General features: G+C 52.7%; 1 protein-coding gene across 2 annotated transcripts; it reads right to left on the bottom strand.

Moving 5' to 3' along the window:
• Positions 1 to 2,531: 2,531 nt before the first annotated feature.
• Positions 2,532 to 14,520, bottom strand: CUNH1orf116 (chromosome unknown C1orf116 homolog). Of its 2 annotated transcripts, XM_055319117.1 has the most exons (4): positions 14,361 to 14,520; positions 9,331 to 9,513; positions 6,807 to 6,984; positions 2,532 to 5,182 (listed from the first exon to the last, which is right to left on the bottom strand). In XM_055319117.1, exons 2-4 carry the CDS (start codon positions 9,433 to 9,435, stop codon positions 3,780 to 3,782), a joined length of 1,686 nt encoding a protein of 561 aa, XP_055175092.1. In that variant the 5' UTR covers positions 9,436 to 9,513; positions 14,361 to 14,520; the 3' UTR covers positions 2,532 to 3,779. The 2 variants fall into 2 exon arrangements, with proteins under 2 accessions (XP_055175092.1, XP_055175093.1); XM_055319118.1 differs by lacking the exons at positions 9,331 to 9,513; positions 14,361 to 14,520 and adding an exon at positions 9,214 to 9,324.
• Positions 14,521 to 17,221: the final 2,701 nt, after the last annotated feature.

The raw sequence follows: 17,221 nt of genomic DNA, 5'->3' as shown, positions 1-17,221 counted from the left end.
AGGACAATACTATCATTTATTGAATATCTACACCATGTCAAGCACTGAGCTTTACACATGTCACTTGTTTACCTCAATGATATTGAAAGGATGGTATGATCATCCCCACTTTACAGATAAAAACTCCAAAGTCCAGAAAGTTAGAGTCTCAACCCCAGGGTTCCCATATTGATAAGTGATGGAGGTCAAATTAAGTCCACATCTTTTTTTTTTCTTTTTCATTTTTAAATTTTATTTTATTTTTTAAAATATTTTTAAAAAATTTTTAATTGGAGTTCAATTTGCCAACATATAGCATAACACCCAGTGCTCATCTCATCAAGTGCCCCCCTCAGTGCCTGTCACCCAGTCACCCCGACCCCCGCCCACCTCCCCTTCCACTGCTCCTTGTTTGTTTCCCAGAGTTAGGAGTCTCTCATGTTCTATCTCCCTTTCTGATATTTCCCACTCATTTTTTCTCCTTTCCCCTTTATTCCCTTTCCTATTTTCTATATTCCCCAAAAGAATGAGACCATATAATGTTTGTCCTTCTCCGACTGACTTATTTCACTCAGCATAATCCCCTCCAGTCCCGTCCACGTCGAAGCAAATGGTGGGTATTTGTCATTTCTAATGATTAAGCCCAGATCTGCATGCTCTCTAGTCACTCACATGAGGAAAAGAGCCTGGGAGCATCAGAGCCCCATTCCTCCTTAGATTCTGAAATGACCATGGTTTTTCCTGCCCATCCCACTGGTCTCCAACTCCTCTAGTCTATGACCTTCTTGTTCTGACGGTATGGCCCTCCTCCTCCTGTACATATGGTCATGGATCAGGGATGGAGAGGTTTCACTTGCACACTTACACAAATTGCAAAGTCTTAACTCTTCACCTCCAGCTTTCGCTCATAACATCAAGTAGGGCCTGCTCTCCACTCCTTCACCTGCCCTTTCTTCCACGGAATTAACACCTACTTTTCCACACCTGTGCAAAGCCAGGTTGCAGGGCCGCCTCTGCCAGACTATGCCTCTCACTCTGGAGGGAGGCACCTGGAGGTGTCTGGGCCCATCTCCTGACTTCTGTGTAGGAGAGCGCTTGTCCTGGTCACACCACGTTGGAGTACAGGACTCCCAGGGTAGCACATGAGTAGTGATTCAGAGAAGCAGCTGTCAACACACGTAAGGGCGCAGGGCCCACTGTGCCAGGCTGAGGAGAAGCCAGCTTCAGTGTTTGGCAGATACTTTGTTCCCAGCAGCAGCAAGGCTGTAGCTGAGTTACAAGGCCAAGTGGAAGTAGAGTTGTCACGTGGATTTTTAACATCAAATGACCTTTACAAACTTCCATCCAAAATCTTTCAAAAGGGATAAAACAACAATGACTCCACTCTCACCTCCACCCAGACAGTTCAGGCTGAGTGAAGAGCAATCCTATATGGATAAAAGAGGAGAGAGAAAACTCTACGGGTGGGTGTAGCCTCACCTTGGGGATGGCAGGTGTCCCTCGGTGGATTCCCTTGCTCTTCTTCAAAATGAGGACAGCTGGGTTCAGGTTTATTATCCTATTCTTGAATCCCAAAGACCTTCTGAAGAGCAAGACGTGCCCTCTGAAGGACGAGGACATGGGGAAGCCAGAAGGGAGTCACCAGGGTAATGGGCATGTCACCAGATGAGGATGCAGAGCGGGAAGGCAAACTGTACGTAACTCTGTTTTCTTGGGGAGCTATTACCTTTACCTGGGAGTGAGGGTTTAAGAGGCTAATCGTGCAAAAAAAAAAAAAAAAAAAAAAAAAAGATGCTAATTGTGCTGATTAGCCTTGTACTGATGTTCCCAAGCCTGACAGTCTAGGGAGCACCGAGTTTCCCTGTTAATCAGGGCAATTGAAGAAAATAAAGTGATCAATCCTAGGTTCTCTTGAAATGCACACATGAAGCCGTTCAAACAAACACAGCATGTGTCAAACCAGTCCTCCAGGAGGGCGCCTTCTCTCTTTGGGGGAGTCTGTAATAAGGAATGGCTTGGCCAGTTGTGGGAGTCCCTATCAGCTCTGACAGACCAGGCCCTTACCCAGGGCCAGGAAGGCACCAGGATTTCGGGTGTGTGTGTTTGAGACTTCGTACAGAAACTGTCACACCCACACCCCACATACCATGACTGGGTGGGGCCATTTGTTGTCTGTACCTTAATCTTTTCATCATTTTCAGAATCACTATGCTTTGACAGTGCTGGGTCCCGAAGGACACAGCTCAGAATTGCTCAGCAGACCTAAAGGGCACCTTTCCAACCGCAGTCCCCTTTAGTCCGCCCCTCACATCTGGGGCTTCTGGGCTCCAACCACAGCCAAGAAGGATATTTCTTTCCTTAGGGGAAGCAGGGGTCATGTCTAGCTGTGTCTGATTTCCAAACTTGTGCCCACAAGCCTGTACCACCTACTCGTGTTACCCTCCTTTCGCATTTTGTCAAGTTGCACAATGTGGTCGGGGAATTGGAGTTCCTGGTGAGTTATTCTATCGCTGCTTTCCAAAGACGTGGTAGGAAAAAAACAACACTCGACATGGTCTTGAACGACATTTAATCTCGGACGTTCCAGGAGACACTCGAGGATCGTGAAGGGCCTGAGAGTCGAGCCGTTGACGGTGACTGCTGAGCCTGAGGGTGCGTGTGGATGCACAGAGGCACCGCAGGAGGAGGCATCGTGCGGCGTGGCCTGAGAAGCCAGAGTCCCTGTTCTGCTCCTGAATGGCAGAGTGACCACAGGGGAGTCCCTTCCCCTCCCTAACAGTATGGGACAGGATTGTCTGTCTCTAGGACTCCCCCGCCCCCCAGCTCTGATATTCGGGGAATAGCTAGCAGAGAATGTACCGTGTTGCCTTCCCATAGAAACGGGCACGTCTACATGCAGAAGCCACGGCTTCCCTTTCCCCGCGGCCTAGGCAGAGGCGGCCCCCAGTTCTTTGGTATTTATAGAGCCTCAGGGCTTAGACTCCCATCTCAGCGTGCCCGGGCCTGGGATCCCTCGCGTCACGTGCAGGCTGAGATAGGGAGCAGGAGAGTCAGGGACCGCAGCACAGTTCACTCTTCGAGATCTGTCAGGCCCACGACAAGGATCCTCCCCACTGGACGTGTGCTGGGTGGTCACCTCTCCTGCCTTCCCAGGCCAACCGGACCTTGCCTGCTTCCAATCAGCTGACAGTTTTCGTCACAGGGATGTGTCCCTTGGGCCTGGCGGGGAGAAGGCAGTGGGGCAGCAGATGAGAGACCCGCCCCTGCTGGCACCCCCCGTCCAGAAGAGCAGAGCGGAGAGAGGGATCCCCCAAGGTATGAGCCGGCCTCCTGCCGTGCGGGCGTTCTGGGAGACCCGCATTTCACATGACCCTGACACACCCCTCGTGTCGTCGGGCTTTTTATTCCTCCGGCTTAGCCGCCCGTGTCTTCTCAGCTGTGGCTGGGCCGAACTCCATCCTGCGTGAGCAAGTCTCCAAGACCAGCACAACTGTGAGCGACGACTTGCCGCGTCCTATAAATAGCTTCAGTGATACACGCAGCCCGGAATACACGCACACGCATGCACACGCATGCACACGCATGCACACGCAGGCTGCCTCGTGGAAATCATCTTCGGGATGATTCGGGCAGGCACTCGACGACACGGCCGCGCTGAGTATGAACGTCCGCGTGTGCTCGGAGTCCCGTCTCCCCCCTTCGCCTCAGCGAGGGGAGCCCCCTGGAGAGAAGCCTGCTCGCCCGCGTCTGAGCTGGAGGCCGGGGAGGCCCGAGCCTCCTCTTCCTCGTGTGGCCGGCGACTACTCCTTCAACAGGCCCAGCTTCTTCAGGGCTTCCCTTCTGTGCTCGTCAGGGACGCCTTTGGGGGAGATCTTGACACTGACGCAGGGGGGGCGAGGCAGCCTGTCGCGGCCCTGTCCTTGGAAGGACGGGCGCTTGGAGGTGCTGGGCTGCTGCAGCTCGGCCAGCTCGGCCACCCGGACCCCTGCGAAGTCCTTCCCGGTGCCCAAGGACGCCGGGCGGGGCCGTGTGTTTCGCAGGACGTTGGGAGACACCTTGCCCAAGAAGGAGTCTCTGCCCAGGGACGAGCTGGTTTGGGGGCTGGGGTCCTTCTCAGCTGGGAGGCGGCTGCCCAGGCCCACGCCCGAGCGCTCCAGGGTGTTGGACTTGAAGCTCATCTGTCTCAGGCCGGGGATGCTGCTCTCTGGGAGCGTCAGCGCCGGGTCGGGCCTCCGCTGGGTCAGGGGGCCGCCGGCCGCCGGGGCCTTAGGGATGGGGATGGGCCTGGATTTGGCGGCCGGCAGCGGCGGGGAGGCCTGGGCCGGGGCCGGGGCCGGGGTCGGGGTCGGGGTCGGGGTTGGAGTAGGGGCCGGGGTCGGAGTTGGGACCGAGGTCAGAGCCGAGGTCGGGGCCGGGGTCGGGGCTGGGGCTGGGGCCGAGGTAGGGGCTGAGGTCCAGGCCAGGGTCGGGGCCGAGGTCAGGGTCGGGGCCCGCGTGGGGGCAGGTGCAGCGGCCTGGGGGCTGGGCCTGGGCCGCGGGCCGGGGCAGCTGGTGCGTCCACTGAAGTGGGGTCCGGGCTGGTCCTGGTCCTGGGGTAACCCCAGCTTCTCCAGCGCCTCCCGGCGTGCCCTCCTCTGCTCCTGCAGCGAGGTGGCGGCGGGGCCCGAGTCTCCGGGGCCGCCGTCAGGGTGGCGGGACAGCCAGTTCTGGGGCTCGCCGTGGAGCCCGCTCCGACTGCTCTTCAGGACAATATTAGGGGGCAGCTTCCGGGGCTTGGGGGCCGGGAGCGGGGCCAGCCGGGCACCGGGGTCCATGCCCGCGGGGCTGGCAGCATCGTGGGCTCTCGCAGCCTGGGACCCTGGGGCAGGGGGAGGCGCGGGGCCACCCTCCTGGGGCTCCTGCCACATGGCCTTTGTCGCCTGGGGGCTGAGGGCCCGCGGCCCCGGGTGGCCGTCGCGGGAGGCCCCGCCTGCCTGAGCCTCAGCGCCTGGGCCCGCTGGCCGGTGCTCAGGCTCCCCGGGGCCGCTGGTGGGCCGGCTGCTCCTCCCGAGGTCCTGGCCGCTGCCGATGCGGATATTTCTGGGGAGGCTATAGGAGCCAGACCTGGGGCCCAGGCCCTGCGGCTCAGGCAGGCGGGGCGGCCCGGCCGGAGGCCCTCTCCTGGGCTCTGGGCCGCGGGGCACGCTCCTCTCCGCTGGGTGTCCTGCGAGGGTCGGGAGAACAGGCACAGAAGAGTGGGTGCAGTGAGAACCCCCTGCCCAGGGCAGGCACATCCTTCCTGAGCTCCCACCTCGCCTTAGCCGCGGGGTGTGCCCTTTGCGGAGTCTCTGCTCTCTAAGGGGCCCCCTGTTGCCTGGATATCACTTACACGGACAGATGGACACTAGCAGACTCCCTACAACCAAGGATTAATTTTTCATGGCGGTTGGGGAAGGAGCAGCTGCACAGAACTCCCGTCCTGGCCTCGGGCTCCTCCCAGCCCTCTACAGAAACACGGGGGTGGGGGCGGGGGGGGGCTCAGCACAGCCCGCTAGCTATCCTGGGGCGCCCAGGTCACTGAGTCCTGGGGAAACTCTGAACGCAAATAGCACCAACAGCTGACATGCTCTTGCTGTGACCAGACTTGCCTTCCTCTGCCTTCACTTTTTTTTCTTTTAAGATTTTATTTATTTATTTTTCATGAGAGACACAGAGAGAAAAAGGCAGAGACACAGGCAGAGGGAGAAGCAGGCTCCATGCAGGGAGCCCGATGTGGGACTCGATCCCGGATCCCAGGATGACAGCGTGAGCCAAAGGCAGATGCTCAACCACTGAGCCACCCAGGTGTCCCCCCACCTTCACTTTCTATGAGCACCTGAATGGCTCTGTGATGGCCACAGCTGTCCCCACACTGGAGAGTGACATGGGCTCTTTCTTTCCAGCAAGCGAGGCAGGTGCCTCGGGCCCCCTGGGCCAGGGAATCAGTCTCAGGGAGCAGTGGCGTCCTCGTCCCCACTTACTGGCCTATGTCCACGGAGGGCCTAACACACTGTCGGGATGCCTGGGTGGCTCAGCGGTTGGGTGGCTGCACCTTCTGCTCAGGTTGTGATCCTGGGATCCGGGATCGAGTCCCGTATCGGGCTCCCTGCATGGAGCCTGCTTCTCCCTCTGCCTGTGTCCCTGCCTCTCTCTCAGTCTGTGTCTCTCATGAATAAATAAATAAATCTTAAAAAAAAAAAAAGACACACACATTGTCAATCAATGTTTGCTAAATGAATGAATAAATGGTCGTAGTCGCTATGCCAGTGGGCTGTCCTCAGGAGTCAAGTGCCCGCCTCACTCTGGGACATATGATCCCACAGTCACAGCCACACGTGTGTGCCATCCTGTCCCCCTTCTACTGAGCCTCAGTACCACGGGCTCTCCACACTCCCTCACAAGAGCCGCGAGGTACCACCCACTGAGGCTAAGGAGCCCTTCCCTCCTATCTCTTGCAACCGCCTTCTTCTGGATCATCCAGATTAGCTCTCCAGAATCACTCAGTGTCCCCAGAGCAACACCCACCCCTCCCTGCCTCCCTCCCCACCTCTGTGGCCAAGTCTCTTCAGAATGTCTGGGAGAGAGTGGGAGCTGGTCAAACCCTCCCAGGCCTCCCACAACTCACAGGAAGCCAGAGAAGCCGGCCTGTGAGCAGTCCCTCGTCCTCTCCCCAGGACAAGGCCTCATTCCAGCCGGGAGGGAGCGGGAGAGGAGGCCTGTTGCTCCGTCTCAGCCCAAGGCCCTGAGAGCGGAGGCTGCCCGGGCCTCTGGGTTTGCTAGAGGCGCTCCCCCAGCCGGGCCTCTCTTACCGTGGGGGGCAGGCTGGGCTGCGGGCGGCGCTCGGGGGGCTCGGGGAGCTGCGTCCTGCTCAGACTCGTCCGTGGACAGCCCGCTGTCAGCCTCAGTGTCCAGTGAGCCGATGGTCTCCTCCAGGAAGAGCAGACACTCTTTCTCTTCAGCGGACAGGAAGTCGTAGCTGCTGTCACTCTGGAATGAGGCGTGGAGGACCGAGAGGATGAGGGACTGTGAGAGGGAGCTCCCCTGAAACTGGTGGGGCCGAGAACCACCCTGCGTCCCGAAGGAATGCTGAAGAGCTGGAAACCTTTCCAGGAGGCTTCTCAGCAAACTGTGCAAACTGTGCGGGAGTTGCCTCCTGAAACCGCAGGCCCGGACGGGGGCAGGGATGCGGGGCCGAGGGCCCACGAGCACCCATCGTGGGGCAGCCAGGTGGCAGTTGACCTTTCTTGGCTCAGTCCCGGGTGGAAGGCTTGGGGGAACAGATCAGAAGCGGTGCCAGGTTCTAATTCCAATTCCTCTGTGTGAGGAATTGCCAAGCATTTCACGTTGTGTGTCTCCGATTTAGCTCTAAATTACACGGACCACAGAATGATTTGACCTTAAACTTGAACGGTATTCTTTTTAACTTTCAAAGTACTTTTGCATACACGACTGGTATGTCAAGGACGGTATGAGGGACAAACAAGAAACTGTGGTACTGTGGTATGAGTAGCCACAGATAAATTTACTAAATAATGTACACTTGACTTTGCAACGCATTCCATGCAGGATTTTTTCCTTTGTGTATTTGCTCTCTTGATGGCATTCGGCGCTGGCTAACATTCAAATAAGTGTGCATTTCTTAAGCAAATATTAACTTGAGGAGGGGAGGGTAGAGAAACTGGACGGGTGTGGGAGGAGGAGAGGGCAACATGGTGTGAAATATCAAGTAGATTTTAAAGTAAATAATTGTCATGATGAAAAAGCACAGAGGGATGTTTGGGAAAGAGTGTTATGGCCACTTCCAATGGTTACTGCTTGTGTCCTATGAGGCCAGCAAGATCCATAGAAGAGCCCCTCTCTAAAGTTGAAAGTTGAAGGGAAAACCAAAAAGGCAAATGGAAATGTAAGAGATTTGGCCTGAGTCCCTTCTTGGCATGTATCTCTACTCTCTTCCTAATATTTGAGATACTTCAGAGTTACATATTCTCCAGACCCACTCAGACGGCCTGGGAAGATTTCGAGACGACCCTAAATAAATCCTAGGAGATGGTTGTTGGAATAACCCTACCAGCTCCCCTGACTCCTTAAGGAGCCACCTGTCTGTTGACAAGAGTGAAGATTCCATGTTTAAGGAAGCCTCAGACATACCCTTGGGAACCCTGAAGTCGATTCCAGGGGTTCCCTGAACAAAATCTTCTTTACTGCCCTTTTCTTCCTCGAGTAGCCAAGGATAAGCCAACCCTGACTTTCTCCTTTCTGGATGATGTACTCGGGAAACCTTTAATCCCCGTCACATTCTGTGTCCAGGAGTATGTAACTGCTCATATTGTTCTCAGCCTAATAGAAACAGAAAATTGTCTCTGTGGTCCCACCGTCTCAGGTCAAAAAGAAATTATACCCAGGTTGCCTGCACTTTGGATTGTGTGTGTGTGTGTGTGTGTGTGTGTGTCCTGCTTTCTCTGCTCGATTTTTACATATCGTTGGCATTTGGTAGAGATTCTTATAATCCTTAAATTTCCAAGCACCTCCATAGGATATAAAGCAATAAAGTATAAATTGTCAAGGCTTATTATGTATGTGACGAACACCAAGAACAAAGCAACGCTGACATCCAGATATAGGGCAGACCTACTCTTTCACACCAGCCTCACAGCAACTGAGACTTAAATTCGTTCCCAGAAAAATTACAATTTACTTCACGCCACTCACAGTTACACACGGTGACTTTGGAAGATTCTGAATCTCTGCTCGTAGACACAGGCTATTTCTTTTCTCTACAGAGGCGTGTGCTAAGTGTTTGTCATTCACTCCCCCCAGAACCCCATGAATTCGGTGTTTGCATTATCCCCACCTTAAAATTGAGGAGACGAAGCTTACAGAAATTAAGTAATTTGCCCAAGGCCATCGGCCTTGTAGGTAGAGAAATTCAGACCTGCTTGGCTCCAGAACCCAGGCTCCTAATTACTCTGTCCCCTTTGATCTCTGCGAAAGGAATGCGGCCTGCTGCAGGAGACTTCAGGACTACAGGGCTCCAGGGATCTGCGATCCATGATCCATCCGGGTGCCACCAGGCCCCCAGATCGCTGGCCCTCACCCCCACCTCAACTTTGTCCCCAGTGAATGAAAACTGGGAGCAAGTCTCATCGGTCCTACTGCTCTCGGGGGCCGTCCCACCCTCGTCTCTAGAAAACCAGGGTGACTCAGAGGCAGAAATACCAAGGGGTGTGATTCACTCTCTGATGAGGAAGATGAAAGCGGAGGAGCAGTGAGGCCGGGAGGGCAGGGCAGGGCAGGAGCAGCGAGCAGGCCAGGCTGCGGACAGAGGGTACGTACAGATCCCGAGCGGGTGGCCGTGGCGCTCATGATGCTGTCGCAGCTGCCGACGCGGGTCCCGGGTTCCGAGCCAGGCCCCACTGGCCACAGCTGGCTCTGGGGCATCGCCCGAAGCAAGTGCAGGGGCGGTGAAAGGGGCTCCCAGGGGGGAAGCGAAGGCAGTGGACAATGTCCCAAGCCGGCCTGAAAAGAGAAGAATCAAAGCCACGTGTGAGCCGGGCTGAGGCTCTCCGGCAAGGCGGCAGGGACACCAAGCAAGCAGGGGGCCGGCGGCAAGGGGCCAGGAGCACCAGCACCCAAGGCCCCGCCCGGGGAAGGGCACAGAAGCGGGCTCACTCACATGCGGGGGGGGGGGGCAGTGTAGGCAGGAAGGAAGGAGATTCCATCACTTCCCTAGTGGCCTCCCCTACATGTCCTCGACTGCGAGCCATCAGGACAGAGGGGCTAGGAGCTTGGGTCCTGGAGGTAGTCAGATCTGGATTCAAATCCCACTTCTGCCATCTACAGTTATGTGACCGGAGGCAAATTACGCCTGGACTCCGTTTTTTCTCATTAAAACAGGTTAACGTAGGATTGAAGGAGAACAGTTAGCACAGCTTAGTTGGTAGTAAACACTCACTTGATGAATAAGAGAAGAGCTGCTACTGTTCTCGTAATAAGAAAAAGGCAAGATCCATCTAGGATCCACGTAAATCGAGGTAAGGCAACGAGAGTTTAGAAAAGGAGGGTTGGGGTTAAATGGCAGAGAAGGAACTCAGGGCCGTCAATAATAGCAGCTGCACTGGGTCGTCATGAGCATTGACTGAAATAGTGCACACAAAACACGTCGTGTAGTAACTGCTGGCTGCCCTCAGAGCCAACACCGTCCCCCTCCCACCCCCACCACAACTGCCACCAATCGGCTCCCTGAGCTGGGGGCAGGCACAGGACCCCAGAGGCTGCCACAAACCCAGTCTCCCTCCTGTGCGCCGCCCCCTATGACGCTGAGCTTATTTCCAGTGAGGTTCCCTAACCCTCACCAAGTGAACAAGAGAAATGTGCTGTGTAACTTCCTCCCGGACTCCAACTCGTAGGGGAAAACGGTTTCAACTTCGCTGTATCAATAGTGATAACAAAGGAAGGCAGTGCCATCTTCCTTCTGAATATCCCAAGCTCTGGAAAGGCCAGAGGTGACTCTCCCATGTTAAAATGAAATCCCGGAACAGTTACGTTCAAAAGACGGTTGCAAGGTCCAGTTGAGAGTTTGGGGAGAGCTAGGATCAGAATCCAGTTTGTCTGATTCTGAATCCTACTTTTTCCTGTGACACCACGCTGGATTTTTGACTACCTTTTGACTCCCCGATACTAGGTAAAATGTCCTAGGAAAAACGTGTTCTACTGGAGATCTTGGGACCTGGGGTTTGGATCCCAGGGAGGTTGTCCCTTTGGCCTCTGCCAATAACTGCTTCCAGGGCCAAGTCAGGTTTGGGCTGGGTGAGCCAGCCTGCCAACCCTGTAGAGCTGATAAGCACAAGGCCTCATGGGGCTCCTCTCCTGCTTTCAGGGAGACCTGCAAGTGGGGCAGGTAGGGAGGAGCAGGACAATGAGGGGAAAAAGAGGAAAAAAATCCCAGTGAGCCAGACACATGGAGTTCATAAGGGTCCATAGAGACAGGACCAGAGGGGACAGAGATGCCAAAGAAGCCCAGAGAGAAATCAACTTTGGGCAAGACGGCTCATAAGGTTTCTTCCTAAGGCTACTTTCCCAATCTCCAGAACCCCAAAGAAACAGGAACATGAGAAGTCATGTGGATGGGGTTCGGTCACCTTAGCTATCCACCCCATTCATGACCATCTAGATTCAGAAGGTACTAACTCATCCTTGACATTCTGCAGGGCTGAGGCCATTACAACCAAAGAGACCCATTTCTCACAAGCCTAGGCACGCAGAAGGCACTCGAAAAATGCTAGACAAATAGCCCTGTCATCTGTTCTAGTAACTATTGAGTTAAGCTGTTGGAAGATCTCTATATTTTGTTTGTTTGTTTGTTTTTGGCTTCTACTCTATTACTATAAACTCTTAAGTATTTTACTGCCCTGAGAACAGGTGGCTCAGTGGCATTGGGGCCACGCTTCAGTTAAACTAACATTTCTGAGCCCCCTAGAGGCATGGGGCAAGCAACACTTGTGAGGCAAAGACACTGTTTCCAAGCAGTCAGTGTAAATCCAAGGGTCTACTTTTTTATCTGTAAAATTGTAGATAACTAATGGCAATAATTATCAATACCGTATTAATCATTGGGGCTAATATAATATTCTCTGTGAATGGGTGACCAGATGTTGCCTCTTTCTTTTCAAAGACAATTACTACCCTTGATCTTCCAAGGATGCTTCAGACTGTCTGGTGGCTTGCTAGCCTCTCCTTCCTCCCAGGGCCACCTATCACACGCACATTTTGGAACTAAGGACAGCCTAAAGTAGCCAGGGGAGAGACGCAGTGTGAATAGCACCGCTTCAAAAACACACAGCACGGTGAAGCCCCAAAATGCCTTCAGATATGCTAATGAGATCTTCAGAATAGCCTGATAATGGGCAAGATGCGATACTTTCTTCTTTGACAGATGAGAAATCAGGGGCTCTTTCCCCTCCTCCTTCCCAAAGGGAAACGGGATGACATATAACAGCATAGACAGGGCTGCCTGTGGATCCCGGCCCCTCCGGAGATGCAAGAGGGTCATGAACCTAAGGAAAGATCATTGGTCCCCCTGACTAAACACTAAGAGCTCTAAGGTCACCCTTCTACTTTACGCCTTAAACCCTCTAAATTACCTGATTCCACGTAATGCTTCCAGGTCAGCTTTTTGCCCCCGCAAGAGTAAACAGAGTAAACAAATGACACCAAATGCCACTGAAGACCCTGTCACCCACCAGACACTACATAATCACCGCAGAAGTGAACCTGAACCTGAAACCAAGGCCGAATGAGCCCTGAGGCACTTGTCTCCATGCCACATTTTGTGATCCAAAGAGTCAGAACCCCAAGAGTCTCTTCTCTTCGTCCCACCCTTGCACCCTTGCACCCTCCCTCCCCGCTCCGGCCTGACCTGGATGTTACATTTCCTTCCATCAACTTTACAACCTTGAAACTTGGGGGCTATTTCAGGGCAGCCACTGAGACCTGAGGTATTCCTACCTGATAAGAAGCCAGAGAAACAAGCAAGACACTCAAGGTGAGAGTTTGCTATCTTTTCACCCTTGACCTCTTGGAGGGGTTGGAGGGGAGGAGGAAGTGGGTTGTAGAATACACGCGCAGCCTATGGTCTGGGCCACCCGTGCAAAAGCACGTTAAATATTAACTACTCCACCGAAACCAGCCAAGTCTTGGAGGAGAGTAAATAAAGAGCATGTGGAGTTCTGGCATGGGGGGTGGGGGCGGGGGCTGCGCAGGCCTCCAGCCCCATTCCTGTTTGGCTTCTGTGTACCTTCCAACCGGGCCCAAGGCCCCCTTGTCGCCCTCCCCCCGTGAGCCCACCCCCGTATCTCCAACAGCTCAGCCCCTTTCCCCACCAGTCGAGGAGATTTCCTGTTTCCCTCAGACCAAGTGTCTCTCCTCGCTGACTGTCCAGGCCTCGGGCTGGGGAGCATCCCAAGGAAGATGGCAGGGGACTAACAGTTGCATGGGGACTATATGCTTCTCCACGAGCACAGGGTCAGGTTTCTGAGTGTGTTTAGTCAACGTTATCATCTCCTATTTCGCAGGTGGGTTGGAGGCAAGGGCAGGTGGAAACGTCTTCTGCACTGAAGAGCTTTGTTCCATACACAGTTCTCTCATCACCACGAGCTCGCCAACTACGGCGGCCTCTGTCCGTGAGTCTACCGGGCCGGTTCTGTGGTGTGGGCTCAGCTGAAACCAAGAGTTGGCCAGGACTGGCAACCCAACACGTTTGCTCAGGGCTTGCGGGTGCCAGGCCCTTGGAGCCGGGCACCGCGCTGTCCCCACTTTGCTCCTTCCTGCACCAGGAGGACAAGAGGTGAAGTGAGGGGCCAGAATGTGACCCCCTGGATGCCACCCCCAGCCCAAGGTGGCTAATGGAGAACTGACCAGCTACTCTGAACTGACTTGGACATCTAGCTTCCCCGTGCAGGGACACCTGCCACGCATACTGTCCGCTGGGACACCTGGAGGAAAACAAAGCAAAGCCACCACAGTGGTCTGCTCCTGCTCTCCGGGGACGGCCACATGGCTTTGCCCCGAGCCCACCAAGAACTCCAACCACTCAGGTACTACTGGGAAAGATGAAGGTGGGTGAGGTCCTGCCACAGCGTAGCGAGCGGCTGCTTGCCAGTCTCTGTGACTAGTAGTTGGAACCTTAACTGGGTCAAATCCAAATAAACTCAACTTTGCAACTGGACTATCCATGGGTTTTCCAAAGATGAACTAACTGGTAGTCTGAGTTGGGAGTCTTCCCAGCCTCACATGCCCTTACAAACAACCTAGCACAGCTCATCCTTTACATGCTTGTCCATGCACAGCTCCATTATCACGGTACCATTATTGAACACACACACAACACTGCACCCTTTATTTAAATAAAGATACACATTGAGTTGATAAACCACGAGACAATTTCCTGTGAGAAATGCAATGGAGAAACTAAGGCCCTCTCCTCCCCTGGGTGATCTCCCATTTTGAATCCCTGTACTCCCAACTCTTCCTTTCCAAAATCACAACTTTAATTGCTCAGAGAAGGAAATTTCCAAAACAAGCCAATTTTATTTTTCTGGTTGTCTGCAAAACAATGCTGATCCAACAGAAAGAGGCAGATGGGGGAAAAAAAAGTGCATCCCAGCCCTGGTCTCCACAAAAACATTCCAATCTCAAGAAGCTACCAGGCTACTCTGATCCCAGACTGGACTCAGAGAGTTGAGGAGCAGAGAGGAAAGCCCCCTGGCTGGGGTGTACAGGGCTCCCCACAGCCCTGTGGCTGACTTCCCACGAAGCACCCCCTTCTTGCTGCAGAATAAGCAATAGTTGGTTAGTGATTAACTCACCTTCACTGGATGAGGGGCTGAAGAGAGGAAAGAAATATCCTTTTATTTCAACGGGCAGAGACGGAGACAGAGACTGCTTCCCCTCCCTTCCACTGTTTTCTTCTTTTGACCTCCTCCAGACTTACCTGGACAGGTAAATGCTTCATCTGCGCTGCCCCACCCTACCCTGCCACTGACTCACAGCCAATCCCAGCCTTCCCTCCCTACTTCTCATTCCAGCTGTTTCTGGCGGGGAGGGTGTGGGAAGGGAAATGGGCAGGGCCGGGCTGCTCTCACGTAGCCAATCATCTCTTGCCGCCCCCCCCCCCTTTAGAGTGAATAAAGAGCCCTTAAAGGAAAAAAAGAAAGAAAGAAAGAAATAGGAAGGCTGGAAGGAGAAGAGACACGTTTGGGCTCAGACTGGAAGAGGAGAGTTGGCAGGAAGGGAATAGGTAAAAGATATTATTTTAAATTTTTAATATAAAGAAACACAGGCAGTATGCTTTCCTTTGTGTCTGCTTGAAACTTGGTTTTCTATCTGGAATTGCCTTCCTTTCCTCAGAGATAAGTATTGCCCTGAATTCTCCAAGTTAAAATCCGCTGTGACCAGTTTTGTCAACAGCTTTTCTAGCTGTTCTGAAAGCACTTTCGCCCTCAAGCCTGGTCCTAGCAGCTCTTACTACCAGCACCTGCGCTCAGGACTGTTGGAGAAGGGGTCTGAGCCTGCTGGAGCTGAGCCGCCCTTGGCCAATGCTCGGCAATGACCTTCTTAGCCTCATTTATTTGTGGGGGGGGTGTGGAACCATTTTCTCTCCCAGGAGGTCCCTGTCCTGATGAAAAAGTGACTGTGACAGTCTTGGAGGAGGGAACATGCCTGCTGTCATCTGGGTCTCCGGTCTCTTTTCGCTGCTCCAGGAAGGTAGCGATGAATACGAAGACATAAAAACAAAATAAGCTTCCAACCAATGTAGCAACCTGTCTCCTTCCATAGGCAGACTCTTTGCATCTGTTGTTAAAACAACCCGAAGAGAATTAGGGAGAAATGTGTAGGTGGAAGAAATCACTGCTTTCAGCAGGGGAGGAAAAAAAAACCTCCCTCCAGGTATGGAGGCTACTTTTATCAGGACTTCTGCCTGGAAGCCGGTTTTTCCTGAATATAGGTTATCCCTGATACCAAAAGGTCAGGAAGTGAAATGAAAATCAAAGCACGTTAATAATCGCCAACATTTTTTTTATTTTTATTTATTTATGATAGTCACAGAGAGAGAGAGAGGCGCAGAGACATAGGCAGAGGGAGAAGCAGGCTCCATGCACCGGGAGCCCGATGTGGGATTCGATCCTGGGTCTCCAGGATCGTGCCCTGGGCCAAAGGCAGGCGCCAAACCACTGCGCCACCCAGGGATCCCCTAATCGCCAACATTTATTGAGCCCTTGCTATGTATTGAGTATTATGCGGTGTTAAGCATTTTGATGCATCATTTCATTTAAGTTTTATTTCAACTTCAAAGGGCAAGTACTATTAATATCCAAATTTTACAAGGACATGAAGTAACTTGGACAAGATCATGTAGCTAGGAGGTAGCGGAGCATGGTTTCCATTCAGGCAGTATGACATCAGGCTTGCCGTGCACCGGTAGGATACCAGTCTCCCTCTATTTTGGAGAAATTCCCAAGCACACAATGTGAAACAGAGAGTTGGTAGGTCTAATTCTAACAGTTAGATTAATCCTTTCCCATCTCATTTCTGTCTTGTAGCTCTTCATATCTCTGTTAACAAGATGACACATGGCTTTCATCTCTCCTCTTCCTGTGATCACAGTGGGTAGGAAATGAGAAGTGCAGTGACCCTGGGGTCAAGAAAGAGAAGAAATGGGGCAGGACTAGTGAGGAGGAAGCAGGAAGGAAGATGCCTGGGACAACCACGTATCCTATCAGCAGCATATGGGTAACGAATGCACTGAGCATTTAAGGCTGATGACCTCTCTTTGTGGTGTGTCACTCAAACATGTATGATGTCATAGTAGTAACGAAACAGGAAAGGCACCTCTGTATCAGCAGGTGTTCAGTGCTTACTAGTTACACCCATGGATGGAATCACTGAAGCTGATCCAGCTTTGTAGGTGTTGTAGGTGTGCAATTTGAACATTTGCTAGAAAATTGAATTTGACTTATGAGCATTAACTTCAAAGACGGTAGTGGGCACAGCCTTGCTTGTGAACAAACACAGTTTCTCAGTTTATAATAACATATAGTTTAGGGGGGCGCCTGGGTGGCTCCGTTGGTTAAGTGTCTGCCTTCTGCTCAGGTCATGATCTCAGAGGTCCTGGGTTGGAGCCCTGTGTCAGGCTCCCTGCTCAGCTTGTGCCCCCCCGGGGCTTATAATAAATAATGAACAAATAAATGAATAAAGTCTTAAAAAAATAAATAAAATTAGTGTAATAAGAAAGGACTCTTGTCTTTTCACAAGTAGAAGGGACATAAAACGATTGTTTTGTTCCTCTCTTTCCTTTTAGACATCTCTTATTGAAAGTTATGAAGTATTTCAGATACCCTGGCATAACAAACACCACGGCACCAACACCCAGCTCAAGAAATAGAACATTCCAGTTGAAGTTACTTACAAGCTTTGCCTCTCCCTTCTCTCCTACCTACTTAAAACACACATATGCCCCTGCTGAAATGAGCCACCATCTTGAGTTTGGGGTTCTTCATTCTCCATATCCTTACCTGTTTTACCTGGAATCTTTTTTACTTGCTTTTTGTTTTATTTTTGCTTCCAAGCACCCTGCTTCTCAGCCTGTTGAGAATGATATTTGCTGTGGGCAAAGTGTCTAAAGGTTCCAAGAACATTGGAAAGGAGGCCTGGACTAGGGGAAAGAGAG

Source organism: Nyctereutes procyonoides, unplaced genomic scaffold (assembly GCF_905146905.1).
Source record: "Nyctereutes procyonoides isolate TBG_1078 unplaced genomic scaffold, NYPRO_anot_genome, whole genome shotgun sequence".
Taxonomy (NCBI): Eukaryota; Metazoa; Chordata; class Mammalia; order Carnivora; family Canidae; genus Nyctereutes; species Nyctereutes procyonoides.
Note: the sequence above shows the minus strand (reverse complement) of the source record. Positions and strands in the feature narration are given on the sequence as shown.